The sequence below is a fragment of the Phytophthora cinnamomi genome, assembly GCF_018691715.1.
Source record: "Phytophthora cinnamomi strain GKB4 chromosome Unknown Contig39, whole genome shotgun sequence".
NCBI lineage: Eukaryota > Oomycota > Peronosporomycetes > Peronosporales > Peronosporaceae > Phytophthora > Phytophthora cinnamomi.
In genome coordinates this window covers 94,067-111,656 of record NW_027150972.1, presented here as the reverse complement: position 1 = coordinate 111,656, position 17,590 = coordinate 94,067, and the positions used below count along the sequence as shown (strand labels likewise).

Below are 17,590 nucleotides of genomic sequence, written 5' to 3'. Positions count from 1 at the left end.
CTGACTCGGCCGTCATTTCAGGTGTGTAAAGCGCTCACAAAAGCACACTCGCAACGCTCTGGAGGTCATCCGATCGACAGTCCTCGGTTTCATTTATCATCGCCAGCACTTTCTTGGCCGTCACCTCATCCGGCCTGTTGCACGCTGAAAGGAGCTTATCTCGAATCCATACCAGTCGTTGCGTTAAGGGGAATTTGTTTGTGTGAAGCTCACCTAGCAACCAGCCCAACCGCTCCAAGTCACCCTGACAAGAGCACATTCCTGCATAAACATCTTCATGGATTAACACTGATCGGTGTGACGACTCCATGTTGATGAGCACCCAATGACCAGGTTGCGGGTGTGGGTCTTGTTGAATGGCTTGTGGCTGGGGAACGTACGGCATGTTTTCCCACCGAATGGCATACTGACAGTAGCCACTCTCATGCCAAGTTTGCAATGCTCGAAGTATATTTCTCAGCCACGTGTTGACTTCGTCCACATTTTCAGGAAGGCGATAAAATCCCGTCGGGTACAGCTGCACAGTGATCGTGCGTGACGGAAAGCGGGTTTGCTTGAAGCTCCACACTTCTTGAAGGGTTTGTGTGGACTGGTTTAGTCTCTTGAGATTTTTGTAGATGCCTACGATTCTCTTGTAATCACCACCATATGCGTAATGTTCGCGAGTTGCAGTTAGCTGGATCATGCCGTCTACCAGCTCGATTGTTCTCGTTTTACTGTGGTAAGGTTCAAATGGTGAAAGCTGAGTAGGGGTGGTCACCTTAGACAGGGTGGCCATTCCGGCTAAGGACGAAGGCCAAGTTGTAGAAGACCTTGCTTGCGACAGTCGACCAAACTTCACGGAGAAAACTAAATGGTGATCCAGAATGTTGTGGGAATGCAGACAGTCTTCGATAACTCCCAATCGTGACGTAGCTCAAAATGTATGAGAGCTCGCCAAAAAATAGTGGATTCCAGCACTGCGTCTTTGAATCCAGCTCGGCAAGTGCGTCACCAATATCCGTGGAACCACTTCTTTCTTCCCCGCACAGGACCAAACAACCATTGCAGAACACGGTAAGGTCTGACCGTAGCTTTGCTTCAGCACTTTCGTTGTCATCTAAATTTTCCGCTGCATTCTCAGGTAAACTCCATTAGCTCGGCAAATTTGAGACGTAAATGAACACAGCAGGTCGTCAAACTTTCGACACGAGCGCTTTGTATCCTCTTCATCTCGTAGCTCATAGTCAGAACATCAATCAGCGAGGATCGAGCATCACAACGAATCTCCGGGCCACCCTCGACGAAAATCTTAGTTGCAGTGTGGTGATCTTTGATGCGGACTCGGACCGGCAGACGACATGTAAGAAGAAGAGAGATTCTAGACGGAAATGATCTGGGACTGATTCAGCTTCAATATCCCCAAAGGTCTTTCAGACCAATATCCTCGCCACCGAGTCCATTGGTATTTTCTTCCGGTACCAACTTGATTACTTTGCTGGAGATTATTTTTTCGGAGTGAATATGCACCTGAATATGGACACGAGGTCAATACCTCCTCACCTTCACTCGTATTTGAACAAATAAGGTGTGGCATCGCTCGAGTGGACATCGACTTGTCTAGTACGGGCAAAGACGTTCGTCAGTTTTTCCACTGTCGTTAGCCCCTATCTCCACCGTGCATCGGAGAAATTCTTTCCCCGCAATGATACACGGTAGTTTCACCATTTTGTCGCGTTCTCGGAAGTATAGCTTTCCACTACGTACTCTGATGAACCTACTGTGCACTAATGTAACTAACATACCGACGAATCGGTAGTCAAAAACTTCTCATGCTACGTGGATGTTATTAACTGACCTTGGAGAAGGTACTTGTCACCTACAACTTTCCCCGAATTGCCCATGGGTCGAACCTCATCATGATATTCCCTAGTGGAGAAATTTGCGGAATCTTGAAGACGTTTTCTTGCAAAACCACAGAGGCCGATTCACTATGATGTCCAAGTAGCATCTCGGATTCCCACAACGCAACTTGCCTGGACGAGAACAAGCGCATCGTCAAGACCATGAAGCTCGCTACGCTCGCTGTCGTCGCTGCTGTTGCTGTCGCTGTCGCGACAGTGTCTGCTGCCGACCAACCTGCCTTGCGCACGGCGGACAACAAGCCGGCCGAGGCCGTTCTTGCTGCTGGAGCCAAGACTCCAGAAGGGACCAAGAAGGAACAATGCGGAGGAGGCTGGGGCTGGGGAGGTGGCTGTGGCGGAGGCTGGGGCTGGGGTGGAGGCTGCGGCAGTAGCTGTGGTGGCTGGGGCGGCTGGGGTCGTCCCTGGGGTGGCTGGGGTGGAGGCTGGGGATGGTAAACGCTGGCAAGAGCGACCGGGTGAAACTTTCCCACTCTCACGCATTTATCCGTTTTCCACGACCTGAAATGCTTCACTTGCTAGTATTCAGACACCCCTTTACGAAGTAGTTGAACTTTAACAATTCGACACGGAACAGTTTGGTGTTGACAACAACGGAAGATTCCACTTGCATCGCCAATAGTTCATAGGTGATACACATCAGCACACACGCACCATGAATCCCAAAACTGCTCGAAGCTCACCATGAAGGACCCCACTCTCACTCGGGGTGAATTCTGATAACTTCGTAGATGTTGTGGTTATTTATCTAGTAGTATCGTAAATTTACTCTTCTTGTCGTTTCTCCGACTACGTACTAAATAATAGATGCTATGGGCTAGCTGACAGCACTTCAAGTCTTCATCAGGTCGGCTCCGAAGCCTGCGGGGTGGCACCATCTCCTTCAGCATGGCCACCGTCGACTAGGGCGTCCTTCCAGGTGTTTGAAGCGTATGTAAAGTATGACGTCGCTTGGATGAACGTTCACTTCTCAAATGCTGGGTATGACGCTCCTCAGTTGTTTTGTTTTAAAACCCTATTGTCTAGACCGGTGAAGGGGAGAGAGAATACCATAAACTGCCGCACAATCGCTCCACCTTCATCGTGTCGTGTTCGGAAATGAGATGTTTGGGTGTTCGATATTGGACGCTTCCGGGCTACTTCAGTTAGAAATATTTTACTAACTGAAGTAGCCCGGCGTTTGATAGTTCTTTTGATCTGATGCAGGTATAGTGAAGGTAATAGATATATGAGACAACTTTACTTCGAGCAACAATGCAAAAACAACCAATCTTGTGATAGCTTCCAGTTCATTTGAAAGCTACGATCTGGGCTATACTTTGCAATTTCAGGACAGTTTCAGTTCAAGGCCAGAGGATGGTTGCTCTATATTAGACACTTCGACGTAATGTACTTTCAACTAGAAAACTCGAAGGCGCACGAGTCGTGCCGCCACTGTCTGAAATAAAACAAACTCATCTCGCTCAGAAACCTGTATGGTGGACTCCCATTCCAGTATGGAAGCCGCGTGGTCTATCGCTGCTGCGGTGCAACTTTCCGATCGGTCCACGACAGCCACTGCACGACGCGCTCCTTTCACTTGAAAGCAGACTAGCTATTGATGTGAGACAAAAAAAAGGTTTATAGTGCAGCAAGTCAAATCATTCAGTGACCTTGGAGAAGGTACTTGTCACCTACAACTTTCCCCGAAATTGCCCATGGGTCGAACCTCATCATGATATTCCCTAGTGGAGAAATTTGCGGAATCTTGAAGACATTTTCTTGCAAAACCACAGAGGCCGATTCACTATGATGTCCAAGTAGCATCTCGGATTCCCACAACGCAACTTGCCTGGACGAGAACAAGCGCATCGTCAAGACCATGAAGCTCGCTACGCTCGCTGTCGTCGCTGCTGTTGCTGTCGCTGTCGCGACAGTGTCTGCTGCCGACCAACCTGCCTTGCGCACGGCGGACAACAAGCCGGCCGAGGCCGTTCTTGCTGCTGGAGCCAAGACTCCAGAAGGGACCAAGAAGGAACAATGCGGAGGAGGCTGGGGCTGGGGAGGTGGCTGTGGCGGAGGCTGGGGCGGAGGCTGGGGCTGGGGTGGAGGCTGCGGCAGTAGCTGTGGTGGCTGGGGCGGCTGGGGTCGTCCCTGGGGTGGCTGGGTGGAGGCTGGGGATGGTAAACGCTGGCAAGAGCGACCGGGTGAAACTTTCCCACTCTCACGCATTTATCCGTTTTCCACGACCTGAAATGCTTCACTTGCTAGTATTCAGACACCCCTTTACGAAGTAGTTGAACTTTAACAATTCGACACGGAACAGTTTGGTGTTGACAACAACGGAAGATTCCACTTGCATCGCCAATAGTTCATAGGTGATACACATCAGCACACACGAACCATGAATCCCAAAACTGCTCGAAGCTCACCATGAAGGACCCCACTCTCACTCGGGGTGAATTCTGATAACTTCGTAGATGTTGTGGTTATTTATCTAGTAGTATCGTAAATTTACTCTTCTTGTCGTTTCTCCGACTACGTACTAAATACTAGATGCTATGGGCTAGCTGACAGCACTTCAAGTCTTCATCAGGTCGGCTCCGAAGCCTGCGGGGGTGACACCATCTCCTTCAGCATGGCCACCATCGACTAGGGCGTCATTCCAGGTGTTTGAAGCGTATGTAAAGTATGACGTCGCTTGGATGAACGTTCACTTCTCAAATGCTGGGTATGACGCTCCTCAGTTGTTTTTTTAAAACCCTATCGTCTAGACTGGTGAAGGGGAGAGAGAATACCATAAAATGCTGCACAATCGCTCCACCTTCACCGTGTCGTGTTCGGAAATGAGATGTTTGGGTGTTCGATATTGGACGCTTCCGGGCTACTTCAGTTAGAAATATTTTACTAACTGAAGTAGCCCGGAGTTTGATAGTTCTTTTGATCTGATGCAGGTATAGTGAAGGTAATAGATATATGAGACAACTTTACTTCGAGCAACAATGCAAAAACAACCAATCTTGTGATAGCTTCCAGTTCATTTGAACGCTACGATCTGGGCTATACTTTGCAATTTCAGGACAGTTTCAGTTCAAGGCCAGAGGATGGTTGCTCTATATTAGACACTTCGACGTAGTGTACTTTCAACTAGAAAACTCGAAGGCGCACGAGTCGTGCCGCCACTGTCTGAAATAAAACAAACTCATCTCGCTCAGAAACCTGTATGGTGGACTCCCATTCCAGTATGGAAGCCGCGTGGTCTATCGCTGCTGCGGTGCAACTTTCCGATCGGTCCACGGCAGCCACTGCACGACGCGCTCCTTTTACTTGAAAGCAGACTAGCTATTGATGTGAGACAAAAAAAGGTTTATAGTGCAGCAAGTCAAATCATTCACTGACCTTGGAGAAGGTACTTGTCACCTACAACTTTCCCCGAAATTGCCCATGGGTCGAACCTCATCATGATATTCCCTAGTGGAGAAATTTGCGGAATCTTGAAGACATTTTCTTGCAAAACCACAGAGGCCGATTCACTATGATGTCCAAGTAGCATCTCGGATTCCCACAACGCAACTTGCCTGGACGAGAACAAGCGCATCGTCAAGACCATGAAGCTCGCTACGCTCGCTGTCGTCGCTGCTGTTGCTGTCGCTGTCGCGACAGTGTCTGCTGCCGACCAACCTGCCTTGCGCACGGCGGACAACAAGCCGGCCGAGGCCGTTCTTGCTGCTGGAGCCAAGACTCCAGAAGGGACCAAGAAGGAACAATGCGGAGGAGGCTGGGGCTGGGGAGGTGGCTGTGGCGGAGGCTGGGGCTGGGGTGGAGGTTGCGGCAGTAGCTGTGGTGGCTGGGGCGGCTGGGGTCGTCCCTGGGGTGGCTGGGGCGGAGGCTGGGGATGGTAAACGCTGGCAAGAGCGACCGGGTGAAACTTTCCCACTCTCACGCATCTATCCGTTTTCCACGACTTGAAATGCTTCACTTGCTAGTATTCAGACACCCCTTTACGAAGTAGTTGAACTTTAACAATTCGACACGGAACAGTTTGGTGTTGACAACAACGGAAGATTCCACTTGCATCGCCAATAGTTCATAGGTGATACACATCAGCACACACGCACCATGAATCCCAAAACTGCTCGAAGCTCACCATGAAGGACCCCACTCTCACTCGGGGTGAATTCTGATAACTTCGTAGATGTTGTGGTTATTTATCTAGTAGTATCGTAAATTTACTCTTCTTGTCGTTTCTCCGACTACGTACTAAATACTAGATGCTATGGGCTAGCTGACAGCACTTCAAGTCTTCATCAGGTCGGCTCCGAAGCCTGCGGGGTGGCACCATCTCCTTCAGCATGGCCACCGTCGACTAGGGCGTCCTTCCAGGTGTTTGAAGCGTATGTAAAGTATGACGTCGCTTGGATGAACGTTCACTTCTCAAATGCTGGGTATGACGCTCCTCAGTTGTTTTGTTTTAAAACCCTATTGTCTAGACCGGTGAAGGGGAGAGAGAATACCATAAACTGCCGCACAATCGCTCCACCTTCATCGTGTCGTGTTCGGAAATGAGATGTTTGGGTGTTCGATATTGGACGCTTCCGGGCTACTTCAGTTAGAAATAGCGTTTGATAGTTCTTTTGATCTGATGCAGGTATAGTGAAGGTAATAGATATATGAGACAACTTTACTTCGAGCAACAATGCAAAAACAACCAATCTTGTGATAGCTTCCAGTTCATTTGAAAGCTACGATCTGGGCTATACTTTGCAATTTCAGGACAGTTTCAGTTCAAGGCCAGAGGATGGTTGCTCTATATTAGATACTTCGACGTAGTGTACTTTCAACTAGAAAACTCGAAGGCGCACGCGTCGTGCCGCCACTGTCTGAAATAAAACAAACTCATCTCGCTCAGAAACCTGTATGGTGGACTCCCATTCCAGTATGGAAGCCGCGTGGTCTATCGCTGCTGCGGTGCAACTTTCCGATCGGTCCACGACAGCCACTGCACGACGCGCTCCTTTCACTTGAAAGCAGACTAGCTATTGATGTGAGACAAAAAAAGGTTTATAGTGCAGCAAGTCAAATCATTCAGTGACCTTGGAGAAGGTACTTGTCACCTACAACTTTCCCCGAAATTGCCCATGGGTCGAACCTCATCATGATATTCCCTAGTGGAGAAATTTGCGGAATCTTGAAGACATTTTCTTGCAAAACCACAGAGGCCGATTCACTATGATGTCCAAGTAGCATCTCGGATTCCCACAACGCAACTTGCCTGGACGAGAACAAGCGCATCGTCAAGACCATGAAGCTCGCTACGCTCGCTGTCGTCGCTGCTGTTGCTGTCGCTGTCGCGACAGTGTCTGCTGCCGACCAACCTGCCTTGCGCACGGCGGACAACAAGCCGGCCGAGGCCGTTCTTGCTGCTGGAGCCAAGACTCCAGAAGGGACCAAGAAGGAACAATGCGGAGGAGGCTGGGGCTGGGGAGGTGGCTGTGGCGGAGGCTGGGGCGGAGGCTGGGGCTGGGGTGGAGGCTGCGGCAGTAGCTGTGGTGGCTGGGGCGGCTGGGGTCGTCCCTGGGGTGGCTGGGGTGGAGGCTGGGGATGGTAAACGCTGGCAAGAGCGACCGGGTGAAACTTTCCCACTCTCACGCATCTATCCGTTTTCCACGACCTGAAATGCTTCACTTGCTAGTATTCAGACACCCCTTTACGAAGTAGTTGAACTTTAACAATTCGACACGGAACAGTTTGGTGTTGACAACAACGGAAGATTCCACTTGCATCGCCAATAGTTCATAGGTGATACACATCAGCACACACGAACCATGAATCCCAAAACTGCTCGAAGCTCACCATGAAGGACCCCACTCTCACTCGGGGTGAATTCTGATAACTTCGTAGATGTTGTGGTTATTTATCTAGTAGTATCGTAAATTTACTCTTCTTGTCGTTTCTCCGACTACGTACTAAATACTAGATGCTATGGGCTAGCTGACAGCACTTCAAGTCTTCATCAGGTCGGCTCCGAAGCCTGCGGGGTGGCACCATCTCCTTCAGCATGGCCACCGTCGACTAGGGCGTCATTCCAGGTGTTTGAAGCGTATGTAAAGTATGACGTCGCTTGGATGAACGTTCACTTCTCAAATGCTGGGTATGACGCTCCTCAGTTGTTTTTTTAAAACCCTATCGTCTAGACCGGTGAAGGGGAGAGAGAATACCATAAAATGCTGCACAATCGCTCCACCTTCATCGTGTCGTGTTCGGAAATGAGATGTTTGGGTGTTCGATATTGGACGCTTCCGGGCTACTTCAGTTAGAAATATTTTACTAACTGAAGTAGCCCGGAGTTTGATAGTTCTTTTGATCTGATGCAGGTATAGTGAAGGTAATAGATATATGAGACAACTTTACTTCGAGCAACAATGCAAAAACAACCAATCTTGTGATAGCTTCCAGTTCATTTGAAAGCTACGATCTGGGCTATACTTTGCAATTTCAGGACAGTTTCAGTTCACGGCCAGAGGATGGTTGCTCTATATTAGATACTTCGACGTAGTGTACTTTCAACTAGAAAACTCGAAGGCGCACGCGTCGTGCCGCCACTGTCTGAAATAAAACAAACTCATCTCGCTCAGAAACCTGTATGGTGGACTCCCATTCCAGTATGGAAGCCGCGTGGTCTATCGCTGCTGCGGTGCAACTTTCCGATCGGTCCACGACAGCCACTGCACGACGCGCTCCTTTCACTTGAAAGCAGACTAGCTATTGATGTGAGACAAAAAAAGGTTTATAGTGCAGCAAGTCAAATCATTCAGTGACCTTGGAGAAGGTACTTGTCACCTACAACTTTCCCCGAAATTGCCCATGGGTCGAACCTCATCATGATATTCCCTAGTGGAGAAATTTGCGGAATCTTGAAGACATTTTCTTGCAAAACCACAGAGGCCGATTCACTATGATGTCCAAGTAGCATCTCGGATTCCCACAACGCAACTTGCCTGGACGAGAACAAGCGCATCGTCAAGACCATGAAGCTCGCTACGCTCGCTGTCGTCGCTGCTGTTGCTGTCGCTGTCGCGACAGTGTCTGCTGCCGACCAACCTGCCTTGCGCACGGCGGACAACAAGCCGGCCGAGGCCGTTCTTGCTGCTGGAGCCAAGACTCCAGAAGGGACCAAGAAGGAACAATGCGGAGGAGGCTGGGGCTGGGGAGGTGGCTGTGGCGGAGGCTGGGGTGGAGGTTGCGGCAGTAGCTGTGGTGGCTGGGGCGGCTGGGGTCGTCCCTGGGGTGGCTGGGGCGGAGGCTGGGGATGGTAAACGCTGGCAAGAGCGACCGGGTGAAACTTTCCCACTCTCACGCATCTATCCGTTTTCCACGACTTGAAATGCTTCACTTGCTAGTATTCAGACACCCCTTTACGAAGTAGTTGAACTTTAACAATTCGACACGGAACAGTTTGGTGTTGCCAACAACGGAAGATTCCACTTGCATCGCCAATAGTTCATAGGTGATACACATCAGCACACACGCACCATGAATCCCAAAACTGCTCGAAGCTCACCATGAAGGACCCCACTCTCACTCGGGGTGAATTCTGATAACTTCGTAGATGTTGTGGTTATTTATCTAGTAGTATCGTAAATTTACTCTTCTTGTCGTTTCTCCGACTACGTACTAAATACTAGATGCTATGCGCTAGCTGACAGCACTTCAAGTCTTCATCAGGTCGGCTCCGAAGCCTGCGGGGGTGGCACCATCTCCTTCAGCATGGCCACCGTCGACTAGGGCGTCCTTCCAGGTGTTTGAAGCGTATGTAAAGTATGACGTCGCTTGGATGAACGCTCACTTCTCAAATGCTGGGTATGACGCTCCTCAGTTGTTTTGTTTTAAAACCCTATTGTCTAGACCGGTGAAGGGGAGAGAGAATACCATAAACTGCCGCACAATCGCTCCACCTTCATCGTGTCGTGTTCGGAAATGAGATGTTTGGGTGTTCGATATTGGACGCTTCCGGGCTACTTCAGTTAGAAATAGCGTTTGATAGTTCTTTTGATCTGGTGCAGGTATAGTGAAGGTAATAGATATATGAGACAACTTTACTTCGAGCAACAATGCAAAAACAACCAATCTTGTGATAGCTTCCAGTTCATTTGAAAGCTACGATCTGGGCTATACTTTGCAATTTCAGGACAGTTTCAGTTCAAGGCCAGAGGATGGTTGCTCTAGATTAGATACTTCGACGCAGTGTACTTTCAACTAGAAAACTCGAAGGCGCACGAGTCGTGCCGCCACTGTCTGAAATAAAACAAACTCATCTCGCTCAGAAACCTGTATGGTGGACTCCCATTCCAGTATGGAAGCCGCGTGGTCTATCGCTGCTGCGGTGCAACTTTCCGATCGGTCCACGACAGCCACTGCACGACGCGCTCCTTTCACTTGAAAGCAGACTAGCTATTGATGTGAGACAAAAAAAGGTTTATAGTGCAGCAAGTCAAATCATTCACTGACCTTGGAGAAGGTACTTGTCACCTACAACTTTCCCCGAAATTGCCCATGGGTCGAACCTCATCATGATATTCCCTAGTGGAGAAATTTGCGGAATCTTGAAGACGTTTTCTTGCAAAACCACAGAGGCCGATTCACTATGATGTCCAAGTAGCATCTCGGATTCCCACAACGCAACTTGCCTGGACGAGAACAAGCGCATCGTCAAGACCATGAAGCTCGCTACGCTCGCTGTCGTCGCTGCTGTTGCTGTCGCGACAGTGTCTGCTGCCGACCAACCTGCCTTGCGCACGGCGGACAACAAGCCGGCCGAGGCCGTTCTTGCTGCTGGAGCCAAGACTCCAGAAGGGACCAAGAAGGAACAATGCGGAGGAGGCTGGGGCTGGGGAGGTGGCTGTGGCGGAGGCTGGGGCTGGGGTGGAGGTTGCGGCAGTAGCTGTGGTGGCTGGGGCGGCTGGGGTCGTCCCTGGGGTGGCTGGGGTGGAGGCTGGGGATGGTAAACGCTGGCAAGAGCGACCGGGTGAAACTTTCCCACTCTCACGCATCTATCCGTTTTCCACGACCTGAAATGCTTCACTTGCTAGTATTCAGACACCCCTTTACGAAGTAGTTGAACTTTAACAATTCGACACGGAACAGTTTGGTGTTGACAACAACGGAAGATTCCACTTGCATCGCCAATAGTTCATAGGTGATACACATCAGCACACACGAACCATGAATCCCAAAACTGCTCGAAGCTCACCATGAAGGACCCCACTCTCACTCGGGGTGAATTCTGATAACTTCGTAGATGTTGTGGTTATTTATCTAGTAGTATCGTAAATTTACTCTTCTTGTCGTTTCTCCGACTACGTACTAAATACTAGATGCTATGGGCTAGCTGACAGCACTTCAAGTCTTCATCAGGTCGGCTCCGAAGCCTGCGGGGGTGGCACCATCTCCTTCAGCATGGCCACCATCGACTAGGGCGTCATTCCAGGTGTTTGAAGCGTATGTAAAGTATGACGTCGCTTGGATGAACGTTCACTTCTCAAATGCTGGGTATGACGCTCCTCAGTTGTTTTGTTTTAAAACCCTATTGTCTAGACCGGTGAAGGGGAGAGAGAATACCATAAACTGCCGCACAATCGCTCCACCTTCATCGTGTCGTGTTCGGAAATGAGATGTTTGGGTGTTCGATATTGGACGCTTCCGGGCTACTTCAGTTAGAAATAGCGTTTGATAGTTCTTTTGATCTGGTGCAGGTATAGTGAAGGTAATAGATATATGAGACAACTTTACTTCGAGCAACAATGCAAAAACAACCAATCTTGTGATAGCTTCCAGTTCATTTGAAAGCTACGATCTGGGCTATACTTTGCAATTTCAGGACAGTTTCAGTTCAAGGCCAGAGGATGGTTGCTCTAGATTAGATACTTCGACGCAGTGTACTTTCAACTAGAAAACTCGAAGGCGCACGAGTCGTGCCGCCACTGTCTGAAATAAAACAAACTCATCTCGCTCAGAAACCTGTATGGTGGACTCCCATTCCAGTATGGAAGCCGCGTGGTCTATCGCTGCTGCGGTGCAACTTTCTGATCGGTCCACGGCAGCCACTGCACGACGCGCTCCTTTCACTTGAAAGCAGACTAGCTATTGATGTGAGACAAAAAAAAGGTTTATAGTGCAGCAAGTCAAATCATTCAGTGACCTTGGAGAAGGTACTTGTCACCTACAACTTTCCCCGAAATTGCCCATGGGTCGAACCTCATCATGATATTCCCTAGTGGAGAAATTTGCGGAATCTTGAAGACATTTTCTTGCAAAACCACAGAGGCCGATTCACTATGATGTCCAAGTAGCATCTCGGATTCCCACAACGCAACTTGCCTGGACGAGAACAAGCGCATCGTCAAGACCATGAAGCTCGCTACGCTCGCTGTCGTCGCTGCTGTTGCTGTCGCTGTCGCGACAGTGTCTGCTGCCGACCAACCTGCCTTGCGCACGGCGGACAACAAGCCGGCCGAGGCCGTTCTTGCTGCTGGAGCCAAGACTCCAGAAGGGACCAAGAAGGAACAATGCGGAGGAGGCTGGGGCTGGGGAGGTGGCTGTGGCGGAGGCTGGGGCTGGGGTGGAGGTTGCGGCAGTAGCTGTGGTGGCTGGGGCGGCTGGGGTCGTCCCTGGGGTGGCTGGGGCGGAGGCTGGGGATGGTAAACGCTGGCAAGAGCGACCGGGTGAAACTTTCCCACTCTCACGCATCTATCCGTTTTCCACGACTTGAAATGCTTCACTTGCTAGTATTCAGACACCCCTTTACGAAGTAGTTGAACTTTAACAATTCGACACGGAACAGTTTGGTGTTGCCAACAACGGAAGATTCCACTTGCATCGCCAATAGTTCATAGGTGATACACATCAGCACACACGCACCATGAATCCCAAAACTGCTCGAAGCTCACCATGAAGGACCCCACTCTCACTCGGGGTGAATTCTGATAACTTCGTAGATGTTGTGGTTATTTATCTAGTAGTATCGTAAATTTACTCTTCTTGTCGTTTCTCCGACTACGTACTAAATACTAGATGCTATGCGCTAGCTGACAGCACTTCAAGTCTTCATCAGGTCGGCTCCGAAGCCTGCGGGGGTGGCACCATCTCCTTCAGCATGGCCACCGTCGACTAGGGCGTCCTTCCAGGTGTTTGAAGCGTATGTAAAGTATGACGTCGCTTGGATGAACGCTCACTTCTCAAATGCTGGTATGACGCTCCTCAGTTGTTTTGTTTTAAAACCCTATTGTCTAGACCGGTGAAGGGGAGAGAGAATACCATAAACTGCCGCACAATCGCTCCACCTTCATCGTGTCGTGTTCGGAAATGAGATGTTTGGGTGTTCGATATTGGACGCTTCCGGGCTACTTCAGTTAGAAATAGCGTTTGATAGTTCTTTTGATCTGGTGCAGGTATAGTGAAGGTAATAGATATATGAGACAACTTTACTTCGAGCAACAATGCAAAAACAACCAATCTTGTGATAGCTTCCAGTTCATTTGAAAGCTACGATCTGGGCTATACTTTGCAATTTCAGGACAGTTTCAGTTCAAGGCCAGAGGATGGTTGCTCTAGATTAGATACTTCGACGCAGTGTACTTTCAACTAGAAAACTCGAAGGCGCACGAGTCGTGCCGCCACTGTCTGAAATAAAACAAACTCATCTCGCTCAGAAACCTGTATGGTGGACTCCCATTCCAGTATGGAAGCCGCGTGGTCTATCGCTGCTGCGGTGCAACTTTCTGATCGGTCCACGGCAGCCACTGCACGACGCGCTCCTTTCACTTGAAAGCAGACTAGCTATTGATGTGAGACAAAAAAAAGGTTTATAGTGCAGCAAGTCAAATCATTCAGTGACCTTGGAGAAGGTACTTGTCACCTACAACTTTCCCCGAAATTGCCCATGGGTCGAACCTCATCATGATATTCCCTAGTGGAGAAATTTGCGGAATCTTGAAGACATTTTCTTGCAAAACCACAGAGGCCGATTCACTATGATGTCCAAGTAGCATCTCGGATTCCCACAACGCAACTTGCCTGGACGAGAACAAGCGCATCGTCAAGACCATGAAGCTCGCTACGCTCGCTGTCGTCGCTGCTGTTGCTGTCGCTGTCGCGACAGTGTCTGCTGCCGACCAACCTGCCTTGCGCACGGCGGACAACAAGCCGGCCGAGGCCGTTCTTGCTGCTGGAGCCAAGACTCCAGAAGGGACCAAGAAGGAACAATGCGGAGGAGGCTGGGGCTGGGGAGGTGGCTGTGGCGGAGGCTGGGGCGGAGGCTGGGGCTGGGGTGGAGGCTGGGGATGGTAAACGCTGGCAAGAGCGACCGGGTGAAACTTTCCCACTCTCACGCATCTATCCGTTTTCCACGACTTGAAATGCTTCACTTGCTAGTATTCAGACACCCCTTTACGAAGTAGTTGAACTTTAACAATTCGACACGGAACAGTTTGGTGTTGCCAACAACGGAAGATTCCACTTGCATCGCCAATAGTTCATAGGTGATACACATCAGCACACACGCACCATGAATCCCAAAACTGCTCGAAGCTCACCATGAAGGACCCCACTCTCACTCGGGGTGAATTCTGATAACTTCGTAGATGTTGTGGTTATTTATCTAGTAGTATCGTAAATTTACTCTTCTTGTCGTTTCTCCGACTACGTACTAAATACTAGATGCTATGCGCTAGCTGACAGCACTTCAAGTCTTCATCAGGTCGGCTCCGAAGCCTGCGGGGGTGGCACCATCTCCTTCAGCATGGCCACCGTCGACTAGGGCGTCCTTCCAGGTGTTTGAAGCGTATGTAAAGTATGACGTCGCTTGGATGAACGCTCACTTCTCAAATGCTGGTATGACGCTCCTCAGTTGTTTTTTTTAAACCCTATCGTCTAGACCGGTGAAGGGGAGAGAGAATACCATAAAATGCCGCACAATCGCTCCACCTTCATCGTGTCGTGTTCGGAAATGAGATGTTTGGGTGTTCGATATTGGACGCTTCCGGGCTACTTCAGTTAGAAATATTTTACTAACTGAAGTAGCCCGGAGTTTGATAGTTCTTTTGATCTGATGCAGGTATAGTGAAGGTAATAGATATATGAGACAACTTTACTTCGAGCAACAATGCAAAAACAACCAATCTTGTGATAGCTTCCAGTTCATTTGAACGCTACGATCTGGGCTATACTTTGCAATTTCAGGACAGTTTCAGTTCAAGGCCAGAGGATGGTTGCTCTATATTAGACACTTCGACGTAGTGTACTTTCAACTAGAAAACTCGAAGGCGCACGAGTCGTGCCGCCACTGTCTGAAATAAAATAAACTCATCTCGCTCAGAAACCTGTATGGTGGACTCCCATTCCAGTATGGAAGCCGCGTGGTCTATCGCTGCTGCGGTGCAACTTTCCGATCGGTCCACGGCAGCCACTGCACGACGCGCTCCTTTTACTTGAAAGCAGACTAGCTATTGATGTGAGACAATAAAAGGTTTATAGTGCAGCAAGTCAAATCATTCACTGACCTTGGAGAAGGTACTTGTCACCTACAACTTTCCCCGAAATTGCCCATGGGTCGAACCTCATCATGATATTCCCTAGTGGAGAAATTTGCGGAATCTTGAAGACGTTTTCTTGCAAAACCACAGAGGCCGATTCACTATGATGTCCAAGTAGCATCTCGGATTCCCACAACGCAACTTGCCTGGACGAGAACAAGCGCATCGTCAAGACCATGAAGCTCGCTACGCTCGCTGTCGTCGCTGCTGTTGCTGTCGCTGTCGCGACAGTGTCTGCTGCCGACCAACCTGCCTTGCGCACGGCGGACAACAAGCCGGCCGAGGCCGTTCTTGCTGCTGGAGCCAAGACTCCAGAAGGGACCAAGAAGGAACAATGCGGAGGAGGCTGGGGCTGGGGAGGTGGCTGTGGCGGAGGCTGGGGCGGAGGCTGGGGCTGGGGTGGAGGCTGCGGCAGTAGCTGTGGTGGCTGGGGCGGCTGGGGTCGTCCCTGGGGTGGCTGGGGTGGAGGCTGGGGATGGTAAACGCTGGCAAGAGCGACCGGGTGAAACTTTCCCACTCTCACGCATTTATCCGTTTTCCACGACTTGAAATGCTTCACTTGCTAGTATTCAGACACCCCTTTACGAAGTAGTTGAACTTTAACAATTCGACACGGAACAGTTTGGTGTTGACAACAACGGAAGATTCCACTTGCATCGCCAATAGTTCATAGGTGATACACATCAGCACACACGCACCATGAATCCCAAAACTGCTCGAAGCTCACCATGAAGGACCCCACTCTCACTCGGGGTGAATTCTGATAACTTCGTAGATGTTGTGGTTATTTATCTAGTAGTATCGTAAATTTACTCTTCTTGTCGTTTCTCCGACTACGTACTAAATAATAGATGCTATGGGCTAGCTGACAGCACTTCAAGTCTTCATCAGGTCGGCTCCGAAGCCTGCGGGGGTGGCACCATCTCCTTCAGCATGGCCACCGTCGACTAGGGCGTCCTTCCAGGTGTTTGAAGCGTATGTAAAGTATGACGTCGCTTGGATGAACGTTCACTTCTCAAATGCTGGGTATGACGCTCCTCAGTTGTTTTGTTTTAAAACCCTATTGTCTAGACCGGTGAAGGGGAGAGAGAATACCATAAACTGCCGCACAATCGCTCCACCTTCATCGTGTCGTGTTCGGAAATGAGATGTTTGGGTGTTCGATATTGGACGCTTCCGGGCTACTTCAGTTAGAAATAGCGTTTGATAGTTCTTTTGATCTGATGCAGGTATAGTGAAGGTAATAGATATATGAGACAACTTTACTTCGAGCAACAATGCAAAAACAACCAATCTTGTGATAGCTTCCAGTTCATTTGAAAGCTACGATCTGGGCTATACTTTGCAATTTCAGGACAGTTTCAGTTCACGGCCAGAGGATGGTTGCTCTATATTAGATACTTCGACGTAGTGTACTTTCAACTAGAAAACTCGAAGGCGCACGCGTCGTGCCGCCACTGTCTGAAATAAAACAAACTCATCTCGCTCAGAAACCTGTATGGTGGACTCCCATTCCAGTATGGAAGCCGCGTGGTCTATCGCTGCTGCGGTGCAACTTTCCGATCGGTCCACGACAGCCACTGCACGACGCGCTCCTTTCACTTGAAAGCAGACTAGCTATTGATGTGAGACAAAAAAAAGGTTTATAGTGCAGCAAGTCAAATCATTCAGTGACCTTGGAGAAGGTACTTGTCACCTACAACTTTCCCCGAAATTGCCCATGGGTCGAACCTCATCATGATATTCCCTAGTGGAGAAATTTGCGGAATCTTGAAGACGTTTTCTTGCAAAACCACAGAGGCCGATTCACTATGATGTCCAAGTAGCATCTCGGATTCCCACAACGCAACTTGCCTGGACGAGAACAAGCGCATCGTCAAGACCATGAAGCTCGCTACGCTCGCTGTCGTCGCTGCTGTTGCTGTCGCTGTCGCGACAGTGTCTGCTGCCGACCAACCTGCCTTGCGCACGGCGGACAACAAGCCGGCCGAGGCCGTTCTTGCTGCTGGAGCCAAGACTCCAGAAGGGACCAAGAAGGAACAATGCGGAGGAGGCTGGGGCTGGGGAGGTGGCTGTGGCGGAGGCTGGGGCGGAGGCTGGGGCTGGGGTGGAGGCTGCGGC

General features: G+C 49.7%; 1 protein-coding gene across 1 annotated transcript; it reads left to right on the top strand.

Moving 5' to 3' along the window:
• Positions 1 to 921: 921 nt before the first annotated feature.
• On the top strand, positions 922 to 15,951 carry IUM83_10541 (uncharacterized protein; the record flags this gene model as incomplete). Its single annotated transcript, XM_067935053.1, has 3 exons — positions 922 to 1,056; positions 1,124 to 1,154; positions 15,701 to 15,951. 3 exons carry the CDS (start codon positions 922 to 924, stop codon positions 15,949 to 15,951), a joined length of 417 nt encoding a protein of 138 aa, XP_067791630.1.
• Between the last annotated feature and the right edge of the window lie 1,639 nt (positions 15,952 to 17,590).